The sequence below is a fragment of the Dipodomys spectabilis genome, unplaced genomic scaffold (genome assembly GCF_019054845.1).
Source record: "Dipodomys spectabilis isolate Male_0828 unplaced genomic scaffold, ASM1905484v1 ptg000004l, whole genome shotgun sequence".
Taxonomy (NCBI): Eukaryota; Metazoa; Chordata; class Mammalia; order Rodentia; family Heteromyidae; genus Dipodomys; species Dipodomys spectabilis.
Window position 1 is genome coordinate 15,403,559 of NW_024870681.1, and position 13,240 is coordinate 15,416,798.

Below are 13,240 nucleotides of genomic sequence, written 5' to 3' on the forward strand. Positions count from 1 at the left end.
AGGGATAAATCCCTATTTTTATAGTTGCTTTAAATAACAAAGAGAAGTTTTTTTATTATGCTTAAGTAATTGAAACACAGGAGTTGCCATTCCACAAAGCTGTTTATGAACACAATGTGTCTTGATCAATATCCCTTCCAAACCGCCCCTCCTTTCCCTTTTTTCATTTTGCAGCATATACTTTGAATTCTTGACTGCGTGCTCACCCTCTATCCCTCTCAAAAGGCAAATATTTTTATTTTTTTTCAGTTTTGAATCTACTTTTTTAAAATTAGTTTTATTTGTTTTTGGTATATATGATACCAAGGACTCGAATCCAGGGCCTCATGCAAGCTAGGCGAGCACTCTACCACTAAGCCACATTCCTAACCCTCAAAGGGGAAATATTTTTTTTTGAAAGATTTTTTTTTTGCAGTCCAGATACACAATTATGTGTTTAAAAACGGAGGGAGAAAATGCCAGCACACTGTCTAGATAGGAACTTGGACTCTGCTAATACTGGTAGTGAGGACTAGGTAGATACTATAAGCCTAATCACTAAGAGTTGGGAGTATGCACACATCCTGACTCTCTGATCTCAGTTGGGTATTCTCTCTTCTTCCCTCCACATCTGCTTCAGTCCCATAAGCAGCGTCTATACCGTAGGTATAGTGTGCATGAAGCCCTCGATTCCTCAGTACTATATACACAGAAAAAGCTAGAACTGGTGCTGTGGCTCTAGTGGTAGAGCACTAGCCTTGAGCCAAAGAAGCTCAGGGACAGTACCCAGGCTCTGAGTTCAAGCCCCAGAACTGGAAGGAAAAAAAATTCTCTTTGTCCTTGTTTTAGGGACTGAGTGAGTAGGTGGCGAAGCAGGAATCATTTGTGCTCTGGAATAAGTGAAAGGAGGATTCATGTATGGAAGCAATGGGTGTTATAGGACAGAGAATCTGGAAGGCCCACCACGGGCTACCCAAAGTAAAAGATACTAGTGTGGGGCTGAGAATGTGGCTCAGTGGTAGAGTGCTTGCCTAGCATGCATGAAGCCCTGGATTCCATTCCTCAGTATACCACACACAGAAAAAGCTAGAAGTGGTGCTGTGGATCCATGTAGAGTACTACATTGATTTTCTCTTCTTTGGATATATGCCCAATAATGGTAATATATTGGTCATAACAAAACTCTACTTATAGTTTTTTGAAGAACCTCCAGGCAGATTTCCTTAGTGGCTGCACAAGTTTATATTACCACCAGCCATAATATGAGGGCTCTTCTCCGCTGCCCTCCCATCCTCACCAGCATTTGTTTTTGTTTGTTTGTTTGTTTTGCCAGTCCTGGGGCTTGAACTCAGGGCATTGCCCCTGAACTCTTTTTTGCTCAAGGCTAGCGTTTTACCACTTGAGCCATAGCACCACTTCTGGCCTTTTCTGTTTATGTGATACTGAGGAATTGAACCCAGGGCTTTATGCATGGTAGGCAAGGCCCTCCACTACTAAGCCACATTCCCAGCCCTGTTGTTATTTTTTTAATAGCTGACACATTCAATAGAGTGAGTTAGAATTTAGGGTGGTTTTGATTTGCATTTCCTTTGTGGCTGAAGACATTGAAAAATTCTTCATCTATCTATAACCATTTGTATTTCTTCTTGTGAGAATTGTCTGTTCTGTTCATTTGCCCATTAATTAACTGAGTTACTGGATCTCTTGCTATTTAATTTTTTGAGTTCAAGCCCCAGGAATAAGGGGGAAAAATAAAACAACATGAAAAGAGAATGGCACTGCACTGATGGAACATTCTAGCAAAAATCCTTTCTTTGACTCCTTTAGGTTCTTCCAGCCTGCTTAGCTCTTTTCACATATGTAATCAGGAGGCTGAGATCTGAGGATCATGGTTCAAGGCCAGCCTGGGCAGGAATGTCCTTGAAACTCTTATCTCCAATTAACCACCAGAAAACCGGAAGTGGTGCTGAGGCTCAAGTGTTAGAGCTCTAGCCTTCAGCAAAAGAGATCAGGGATAGTGCCTAGGCCCTGAGTTCAAATCTCACAACCTACCAAGAATAAGAAAGAAAAAAAAAAGTGTGGCCTTTATGGCATCACTGACAGGGTCAAACTTAATTGAAAGCTTGTGATGAATCAGGCCTTTCTTCCTCCCCTCACTGTTAACCTCCCCAGTATAATCACAGAATATGTACACTCCCATAGTACTCAGGGCCTCTTGCTTGCTAAGTAGTTACTCTACCACCAAGCCATGCCTGTACCCCATGGCATTGTGTGTGTGTGTGTGTGTGTGTGTGTGTGTGTGTGTGTGTGTTGTGCCAGAAGCTGGCCTTGAACTCAGGGCCTGGGTGCTGTTGCTTAGCATTTTCAGCTCAAAGCTGAAAGTGCTCCATCACTTTAGCCACATCTCTGCTTATGGTTCTTTGATGGCTAAATTGGAGATAGAGTCTCTTGGACTATCCCTGCTGGCTTCAAACTGAGATCCTCAGATCTCAGCCAGATGTGAGCCATGGGCACCTCACATATATTGCATTCATGACCCCTTAGAGCCTGACTCTTACTAGGTCAAGTTCCTTGGCAGGAAGGCTTAAGGGAAAGGTAGCTGTGGGTAGATAGGGTATAAAAGCAAACTCTTGCTTTTATATCCTAAGTCCAACCAGCAAGGGCTAGAGACAGAGGGTTTCAGAATGAGTAAATGGAGATCTATTTTTGCAAACATGTGAGGTGAGTTACTCTTGCTCTGAGGAAGGAAAAAAGGAAGGCTCTTGGGCTTTACTCTGTGTTACCCAGAGACTTAGATGTTTAGATTGGAAGAGGAGCCGGGCACCGGTGGCTCATGCTTGTAATCCCAGTTACTTGGGAGGTTGAAGGATCAAGATTTGAAGCCAGTCCAGGCAGGAAAGTCTGTGAGACTCCTATCTACAATAAACGACTCAGAAAAAGCTGGAAGTAGGGCTGTGGCTCAAGTGGTAGAATGCTAGCCTTGAGCCAAAGAAGCTCAGGGACAGCACCTAGGCCTAGAGATCAAACCCCACACAACCAACAACAATAACAAAAATAAAACTTGAACATAAGCACTGGGATACTGAAGCAGTGGATCCAAGAAGCACAGTTAGTGCTAAGTGAGTGTTAGGTGATTAGTGGTTTCCCCCTTCGGTGTGTGGAGCATACAGGGGGGTAAGGTCGGCACAAGGTGATGATTTCCATTCTGCACAGAACAACGTCACATTCCCTCATGCTCCTCAGAAAGACACGAGATTTAAAACTTACAAAATGTTTACCGATGAACCTCTTCCTCTACTATTTTCAGACTGGGATTGTCCCAAGTAACGGGAACCTCAGAAAATCAAGCTTCAGCTGAGAAGAGACTGCCCTACAGTACTATTAACTCAATGACACGCAGTCTTCTCCTTTCCCCGTCTTCCCACAAATGCCTTTTCTTCTGTTCCAGTGGAGGCCACACCTTGTCTTTCTTCCCTCATTAGCAATGAACCCAAATCGAATCCGAGTTGATCAGTCTAGCTGTGCTCCATGCCACCTTGACCTTCTTGGTGCTGCACAAGTCCTCTCAACTGTAGACTGTCTCCTAATGTTCACTCCTGCTAGACTGGCCAACGAACAGGATCACCCACAAATGGCCATTTTCACTGCCACAAGTGAGGGAAACAAGAGCTCAGGACAGCACGGGGACATTAACGCTGGTTATGTGGGAAAGGTGCTTTGGTCAGGGTCTCCCCAATGAAATGCCCCTCCCTTCCTTCCTGCCTTTGTTTTAACCCGTTTTAACCACCCAGTTCCCTAGACTGCCACCTCTGGGATGCAATCTCACATCTCTAGAATCCCAGTTTCCTAGGAGGCACACACATGAATCCCCAGACCCTAGGCTGTCGACACAGGAGCCCCCAGGCCCTGGGATAGACACAGAAGGGCTCCTCCAACTAAGTTTTCAGTACCTTGCTGTGTCATCCTGCATGCACATGGGGGCTAATCCATAGGAGGGCTCCTGTGTGTGCAAAGGGTTAAATGGCTTCTGTGGGGGTGCTTGTTCAGGACACAAGGCCTTCTTCCAGAGCCTGTACCACACAGGGGAAAGAAAAAGGCTGCACTGCTCCTGCTGGAATAAAATCATCTGGAAGTATTTTCATCTGAAGCCAGCTTTCAGACACAGAGGCAAAACACACTAACAAAAGTAATCCGGGGCATATGGCATTCCTTTCAGTCATATACATTTCTAATATAAATCCTCTGATCGTTTATAGCCAGCTCTTTGGGTTTATTGTCGAGTTTCTCTCCTTTCTCTTCACAAAACCAATTCCTGCACAGAGGAAGTGAACTATCCTTATCTCAGCTGTGGTAGGCAGATAGCATTGGCTGTCCGTGCTGCCTAGTTTGTCATCCCTGTATTCACTTTTTCTTTCTTTCTTTCTTTCTTCTTTCTTTCTTTCTTTCTTTTCTTTCTTTCAAAACTACAGATATACGTTGATAATGATTGGGTTGAAGTTTCCATCTGAGGTGGAGAGGCCATTTCCCCGTTACTGCGCCTGCCACTAGGTGGCGTTGCACATCACATTCAGAGTGGGCTGCTCTACCTTGAGTGCAAGACATCTTTGCACTCCTCACAGTAAATTCTCTAACTGCATTCTGAATAAATATCCCTACCACCAGTTACATCTTTAAAAAAAAATTCACAGCTATCAGACAACTTCTGAAACAGGTCAAATATGAACTCTGGATTGCAGCACTCAAATGATCTGAAGATAATTGTAAATGCTCAGGTTCATGAACAGTCATGAATAATGCAGAAGATTCAAGGTCTGCGTCATGGGAAGAATGAGATTTATTAATTTACTGAATGCAGCATTGCATGAATTGCTAAATTCTGGCTTTACATAGGTGTATAAGCTATATTAATATTCCACTCAGAGACTTTCGAATTGTATTCCCTAGTAGAGATCTTAAAGTACAACTATTTTAAGAACAATATTATCAAACTCAAAACTGAGGAATGAAGGTATTATTTTGGCCTAAATTCCTGTTTATCTATAAAAGGCATATTTAATAATAATAATTTTATTCTCCTTATTGTAACTTACAATTGAACAGAAACTAACTTTCTCAAAGCTTCAGGCTCTTAAAACTATTAGGAAACAAAGACCAAGAGAGGGTGTCTCTTGCTAACTTGGTGTCTGCTAACTTGGTGGAGAAAGATCTGTCCTCGAGGAAAAGAACTGGATATTATCAAGTTGGATCCAACACTTTGGCTGATAGTAACTGCAATTTCCAATTTTTCAAAATGGTTGTTCCCATAGGAATATGAGGCTCATTTTTTAGTTGTTTGTTCATATCAAGGAAGTTTGTTTGTTCTGAGAGAAACACACTTCTCTCGGTGATGTGAGCAGCTGGCCTATGTAAAGTTAACCCCTGTTGTCATTAATTGCACAGGCGTTATTTTATTCCCATGACCCCTGCAAAATACAGAGCTGGCACATACTCTTCCCTGGACAATCAACAGATCATTTATTTGCAGGAGACACATATTCTGGCCAGGGTGTTAGTTTTCTCTTCTCTTCTTTCTTTCCTTCCTCCCCTCTCCCCTCCTTCCTTCCTTCCTTCCCTCCCTTCCTTTTCTTTTGTCCTTCCCTCCCTCTCTCCCTTCCTTCCTTCCTTTCCTTCCTTCCATCCTTCTTTCCTTCCTTCTTTCCTTCCTTCCTTCCTCTCCTTCCCTCTTTCTCCATTTTCTTTCTTCTTTTCTTCTTCCTTCCCCCCTCTTTCTTTCTTGTGACTGAGATTTAAACTCAAGGCCTTTGCCTTTGCTATGCTCATACTATGCCATTTGAGCCATGTCTCCAGCCCAGCTTTGTACTGGCTATTTTGGACTATGCCATTTGAGCCATGTCTCCAGCCCAGCTTTGTACTGGCTATTTTGGAAATGAGTCTCATGGAATTTTCTGCCTGGCCTGGCTTTGAACTGTGATCCTCAGTTCTCAGCCTCCCAAGGGGGGTTGTTTTTAAAGAAGTAGACAGGAAGTCATGATGCTGTGGTAAACTCACCCCTCCTGCAGGTACCTACCCATTTTTATTCAAGGTCTATCTACACATTGCAGTCTTCATCACTATGAAGGAGTGAGTGCTCACTTACACAAAGTGTTCCAATTTCAAGATTCACCAAAAATGCTGCTCTTTAATGCCTGCCTGCTTCATACCATAGCATGTCCATGATTGCTCAGATGCTCCTCTACCACTTGATAACTTTCCTCTTATGAATTCCAACACTTTTTACCCATACTTGTGTAAGAGGGGACACATACACACACACACACAAACACACACACACACACACACACACACACACACACACACACACACACAATGGATTGATTGATCAGCAATTGCTGATATGCTCTCCTGCGGACAAACCCAGAGTTCGGATATGGAGCAAACAAAATGACAGCAATGTTGGCTCAACCTTTACTTGGTGGAGAGTTCAGGCACTCAAATCTCCTGGTAACTAGATGCACGGAGACAATTACTCTCTCTCCCTCCACAGATACTCATGGTGGACTCTAGTTCCAGCCCCTTCATCCCCTCCCGATGGCCTCCCTGCACTGTGCGGACAGAGCCTTGGACTTCAGTGCATATGACCTTGGATTATATCTGTATTGAACACGTACAACGCATGGGACTTCAGTCCCTAGGACCTTGCATGGGTGGCGAGACTCTGCATCTCTCTTGGCTCGAATTTCATGTCAAACGCTTCATGCAAAAGAGGCTCTCGGAGTAGGAGGGTGGGAAACTGTTCATGAAGGTTCTGCGCAGCTGCTCCCAGCTGCTACAAAATTCTCCTCTCAGGAACTGAAAGTACCTCTGCTTGATTCGCCTCTCCAGTGGCCTCAAGCAGACAAGGCCCCAATCGTTAGAACATAACGTTTTGAATATTGATGGAAGGAAAGAACACTAACTCCAAGCTCAGTGACCTCTGATTTGCTCTGTGCCAGGCCACAAAGCCCTATAGTAGGGCTGGTGTTCTCTCTGATACTTCCTGGTACTAAAGCAAAAAAAAGTAAAACACAGGAAGGAGGTGTGATCAGCTAAAAGACTGGAGCAATGTGGGCTTCCTACTCTATGCCAAATAAGACCGAAATGCTTGTGTGTACATGTGGATAGACAGATAGACAGACACATAGTAGGGCTTCTGTAGCCACAACATTTGCATTCATGGAATCAACCAACTATAGGTCGTAACAATCTAGAAAAACTCCATCTGAATTAAATGTGTACGGACTTCCTTATCTTTTCATTATTCCCTAAATGACTCTGTATAATAAGTACGTACATAGTAGTAGGTATTTAATGTACTCTGGATATGCTATAAAGTGCACAGAAGGATGTATGTGGGTTATATATGGTGTAATAGAAATATTACACCCATTTTAATGAAAGACTTGAGCATCTACGGAGGTAGGAATGTACTGGGAGTCCTGGGACAATTCTCCACATTATTTTCAGAGATTACATATAAGAATAATATAACATAGTTATATATTATGTATCATATATGTTATATATTATATGTTACGTTACATACATATTATATTGTTATATATTACATGTGTTATATTATTTAATATTCCTTCTAAGATGAGACAGCTATTTATAATATCTTTAAAGGCATTAAATATTTTACCAATTGGTATCGTTCTTAGAAGTGAAAATACAGCATACCTTCATTAGTGAAGGTCTGATAGATAGGGAGGCCTCATTAAATTCTGGGCTCACCTGCTCAGAAACCCCAGTCGAGACAATTCGGTCTTGGCTTCCAGTAAAGATCTCAATATTCCAGAGCAACCACAATGACTTCCTCAGTTCCTTTATGAACTCACCACACGCACAATGGAGACAGACTATGCATCACAGCAGATTGCTTTCCCAGGACACACAAGCGGCAGACATTTGTTGCGCTGATATCATTGTCTGCTAAATTAAGTAGGGAGGAATGTTTTTGAAACCCATCAGGGTGAAGTTTCATACCCAGGAAACTCCACAGACCTGTCCTCAATTATTAGAACAAATCTGCACACCTAGAGAAATTTGGTGGGGGAATTTGTTGAGGATATTAAAACAGTTTAAACAAGAGGAGCAACAGCCTTTCTCCAAAAGTGTTTTTGAAGAACAAATTTGTGTCTTATCTTTTATTATACATTTTCTGCAATCAAGGGTTTATTACTCTACTCTCCAGACATCATTTATAAGACATTTCAGTTTCTTTCAAGTGAAGGAAAGGAGTAGAAATATCTTAATCTTAGCAGCAAGCTTTTCTCTGAAACTCTCAAAGAGATTTTCTTCAAACTTCACAGCAACTTTTCTCCCTTTGTGCGGACAGTAGGGGGCACTACCACAGCAAACTATTATGCATTATGGGAAATAGATTCCACTAAGAGTAGAAACAAGAAAAAAAAAGAAGAAAAAAAGAAAGAAAAAAAGCTAGATACTTGGGGGGCTCCTCCCATGTCAACACATCTACAAATATTATACAGATTTTTACCTTTTGTAATCCACATTGGGGTGTGAATATCAGGGTGTGTGTGTGTGTGTGTGTGTGTGTGTGTGTGTGTGTGTGTGTGTGTGTGTGTGTGTGTGTGTGTGTGGACAAACCTTACATTGTAAAATTTGGGAAACTCAGGAGGATCTAATCAGATCCTCTGTTCTAGAATGTTAACTAAGTGTAAGTAGCTAAAATGGACTTAGTAGTTAAGAGACTGTGTGAGATGTATACATACACACAGTTAAATCTTCAGTCTGTTCTGCAAACATCAAACTCTGACTTCAGAGCCAAGATAAAAAAAAGAAAAAATGTGGGAAAATTTCATTGAATAATCATATAATAATCCAGACTCCATAGGTTGGAGTTTTAAAATAAGAGTTCCCTGTGTAATTGAGTTCAGCTTAAATTTATGCATTCAATTAAAAGAAAAACCAAAACATTGGGAATGGTAAAAACAAAGACATTTTCTCCAACACTTGGAAAATTAGATTCAGCAAACCATGAAGTCTACTGTGCAGTTATTTTTGTAACCATCATAAATTGCTTTATAGAACTCCTCTGCCCGAGTAAACAATCTAAGCAGAGATTTACTTTATAGCATGCATTCAGTTTCCAAAGGACAGAGCGGCCTCAAAGTTTATGGGTCCTTTTCTTTCCTTTTTTTTTTCCCCTCCCCAACTACTTGTGTTTCCAGTTACCTTGAAACCTTTCTACTCTTAGAGGAGTTTAGAAAGTTCTACACAAAATATAATCCAGGTCTGCAGATCCACTATAGTCTCAGATACTCATTGCTGGGAGAAGAAGAAACAATTCTACCTTGTGGAAATAAAAGTTTATATGACAAAGTGACAACAAAAGGTTTTAGTACTAAATATGTCACCCTATTTCATGGCATCTCCAGACCCTGTTTGGGCTGGGATGGTTCAGCCAGCCCAGTTCACTTAAGATGTGTTCATTTCTGGTCCTATATAAGGCCAAATACGAGGCAGGCTGCTGTAGATAAGAGTTTTAGGGGTGTTTAAACACTTCTTTCTTCTATCGCTTATTGGGGGGGGGGGGGGAACAAAGCTGTCTTTGTGCTAAAAAGAAAGACCTGTTGTTTCCAGATTCAACAGGTCATTTTTATAAGAACTTCCCAGAGGATATAACATAAATGACAGAAACACAAGGGGATATTTTAAGTGGCTGATGATTTTAAATGATATATAATCTGTATTAAGGGCAAGTTGTTTGCTTTTCTTTCCAGCAAATGGAAAGTTAACTGTTTTAGAAGTGTTTAATGTTAGAATTGAATTTTTTTAAGGGACTAAACCTTCTCTCATGAGTTGAACTACTATAATTTCAGCTCCTGAAATCAATCTGAGGGGTGTGCTTGACCTCTGGAGTCAATAAACTTGTCAAATCGTGTCCTTTTCTGTTTCGGGGATGAATGGTTAATTTAGTGGGCTCTTGAAGAGTGTATCTAAATCGTGTGTAACTATTCTAATACTGTTTCAGTTAAAATAAGGAGAATGAATATTTTATGAACTAAACTTTATAAAATGGAAAATTCTAGCCACATGACTTTTCCTTGAACTTGGAGGAATTTTTTTTTAAAAAGCTTACTATGTTGTGGCAAAAAATATAATCTAAACAATAATAGAATTAATGAGTTTACACCAGCCTTGTATGTATTGAAGGTAACCTGATTATGAGAAGATTGGCAACTTTAAGATTTAAATAATATTTACATACGATCTAAATAAGATTTACTGCCTCAACTGTATCCAAAGAGTTTCAGCAGTGTATTCGTCTCTACTTTTCTTTCTTTAAAAAAAAAAAAAGTTTGTAAAGTTAGATTATTTGAAGATCTTTAGAAAAGTCTACCAGAGGCAAACTCATTTCTCTCGATAAAGAGCAAGATCACATTTACCAAATTCATTCCTTACCCCCACAAAAGTTGTTACTAGGGAAGCCGTTGTTTAAAACACGAAGAACCAAAGGGAGCCCGTACTGGCTGAAACATAGATTATCCAAACTACCTGGGCTCTCAGGAGCTTGACACTTTTACTAAGTCTCTATATTACACTCTACCTAGTACAACTATCTGGCAAAGGGTCAAGGTAAATAAATTCGTGATGCAAACACCATGTGGACCACAGGGAATTGCTCCAGAGATAAAGAGAAGAAGAAGAAAAAAAAAATCCCAGCAGACTTTCTGCAGAGTGGTAACTTGGTAAGAAGAAACGGATTTTTTTTAATTTATTTTGGAAAAGACTTTTAAAAAATAGTTCCCCTCTAGCTAAATCCATGGGTACTTTCTCATAGGGGAGGAAAAATAGGTCTGTCTGAAAAAAAGGGACTTTCACGAATTAAAATCCCCAAGACATAAATTTCCCTCCCTCCACCCCCTCTTCCTCCCTCCCTCCCTCTCTCCCTCCTTCCTCTCATCCTCCACTGCCCTCCCTCAATGGAGAATGGCAGTCTCAACTTGGGAATGGTTTATGGGGACCCTAGGTCTTCTGAAGTGGGGTCGGAGGCAAACTGGAGGGGTCCCCAAGGCCTCTCCCAAGTGGGCCTCCCCTCTGCCCCGACCCATTCCCTCAACCCTACACCTCAGCCCGGCGCGCTCGCTCACCGGTACCAAGCGAGGCCCTTGTCGTAGCTGCGATCGAAGAAGTGGGGTTCGGCGCCCACGGCGCGCACGTCGGGGTGCACGCGCAGGAACTCCAGCAGCGCCCGCGTGCCGCCCTTCTTCACGCCGATGATGATGGCCTGCGGCAGCTGCTTGCTGCCTTCGTCCAAGAGTAGGGCCAGGGTTCCCGGCGGGGCCTCGGCCACGCTGCTTCCAGCCCCGGACCCTCCGGGACCCACCGCCAGCCCGGGGGTCTCCTCTTCCCAGACCGTCTGGTCGCTGTCGTCGCGCGGGGCCGGAGGCCGGCGCTGCTGCTGCTGCTGCCGCCGCCGCCGCCGCTGCAGTTGCAGGAGGCGTTTTCTGTGCGTCGCCGCGGGCCACACCGCCAGCTCCCGCGGGCCTCCGGCCAGGACCCCGCGATCGGGGTCCCCCGCCTCCTCGCCGCCGCCCGACAAGCCCACGATGGGGCCGGACAGGGTCTGGCCGCGCTCGGCCAGGCAGTAGAAGACGTAGAGGGACGTGAGCAGGGAGCAGAGCATGAGCAAGAACTTGCGGAAGATGCGGCGGGACAGCGGCTCGGCCGAGTTGGGGTGCGCGCCGGCGGGGCCCGGAGGGGCCATCCTAGCCGGAGGCGACGGCGGGCAGCGCGCCTGCCATGCTAGGCCGGGGCTCCGCCAGGTGCCATCGCATCCCCCCGGCAGGCCCGGTCGCCGGACCGAGGCCACATCGCCCGTGCGTCCCTGTGGCGGTGCCAACTGCCCTGGGGAGGCAGCGGCCGGGGCGCCTCCGGGGAACCAAGTCCGAAATGGGGAGGGGGGAGTATGGGAAGGGGGAAGGGGAGCTCAGTGCTTAGGAAACCATCGTCTTAGGTTCAGATCCTGCGCCTAAGGGGGCAGCGCTCGGCACCCGGGTCCCTGGGAGTCGCTGCCGTTGGGATCTCGGCGGCGGCGGTGGCGAAGGCGCGCGGCTCGGGCCGGCCCCGCGCAGCCTCTCCCGGTGCGGATCTCCACTCAGCGATCGCGCATCCCCGGCTCCGTCCCGGTGGAGGGGACACGCGGCTCCGGACGCCCCCACGCGCTGCGTGCGCTCCGGACCGAGGCGAGCGAGAGACCGTGTTTCCCCAACTCCTGCTTGCTCTGGTCTCCTCGATCGCCGGGGCACCCCCCGCCCCTCTCCGTCCGGGCTCAGATCTTCTTCTCCACCCAATGCCAGCTCCCCCGTTCGTCTCTCGGAGTGTCCCAGTGGGACGCAGCAGGCCTGCACCCCTTCTTCGTGCGCACCCAGAGGTTCCAAACTGCACTCGGGGGGTCCCCCCCACCTGTGAGTGACGCGGCGGAGAGCCCGGTTGTCTGGGATGGAGCGGGCAGGCGCTCCCCGCCGCCGCCGGGCCCCCGCGCGTGGGGCGCACAGGGCAGCAAAGTTGTCGGTTACGTCAGCGGCCCGGGTCGAACCAGTCCCAGGGCTCTCGCCGCGGGGCGCGGACCCAGGGCGCAGGGGGGCCGGGCGGGCTGGGATGGAGAGAAGGTGGCGCGAGCGCCCGCCGCGGCCGCCCAATGGCACTGGGAGGGCGGGGGGAGGCTGGGGCGACGCCCCTTCCCCTCTGTTCTCCCGCCCCCCCCCTCCTCCCTCCGGATCGCTGCTCCCCTTTGGAGCAGAGCGGTGCTTTGCAGTGGCTGCGAGTTTGTCTGAGAGTTAAAAGGTGCTGAATCCCCCCCCCCCCCACACACACACACTCGGAACCTGATTTTCACCCCGGGAGCCCCTGGCTAGATTAGAGGTGATCAGACCTCTCCAACTCGGTGCAGCACTTTGCAGGCCGTGATCCCCGTTTCCAGCACCCCAGGGCTCTGCTTCCCTCCCAAGTCTCTTCCACATCCTCTCCTTCCTTTTCCCCTTCCAATCCTCGCTCCCGCTCCCTCATTGCCTTGAACCTCCTCCACCGGATCCCACACCTTCAGAAGTTTCTTTCGGGATAGTTTTCAGCCTTCTCGGTACACCACGATCCCATCAGGATCGGGGGCGGGGGGGGGGGGGAGTGCAATGGAATTTTTCCCAGCACCAACTTTGCTTCTTCCCTCTCTATGGCGCGCTCTTGAGTCTAACTCTTC

The 13,240-nt window shown here is 45.9% G+C and overlaps 1 protein-coding gene across 1 annotated transcript in view; it reads right to left on the reverse strand.

Annotated features, from left to right (window-relative positions):
- The window catches only part of Hs3st3a1 (heparan sulfate-glucosamine 3-sulfotransferase 3A1), an 89,937-nt gene extending 77,514 nt beyond the window's left edge, over nt 1-12,423 (reverse strand). The window contains exon 1 of the mRNA XM_042693965.1: nt 11,136-12,423. Coding sequence (XP_042549899.1) covers nt 11,136-11,752 — 617 coding nt within the window. The 5' untranslated portion in view covers nt 11,753-12,423. The remainder of the gene's footprint in view (nt 1-11,135) is intronic.
- Between the last annotated feature and the right edge of the window lie 817 nt (nt 12,424-13,240).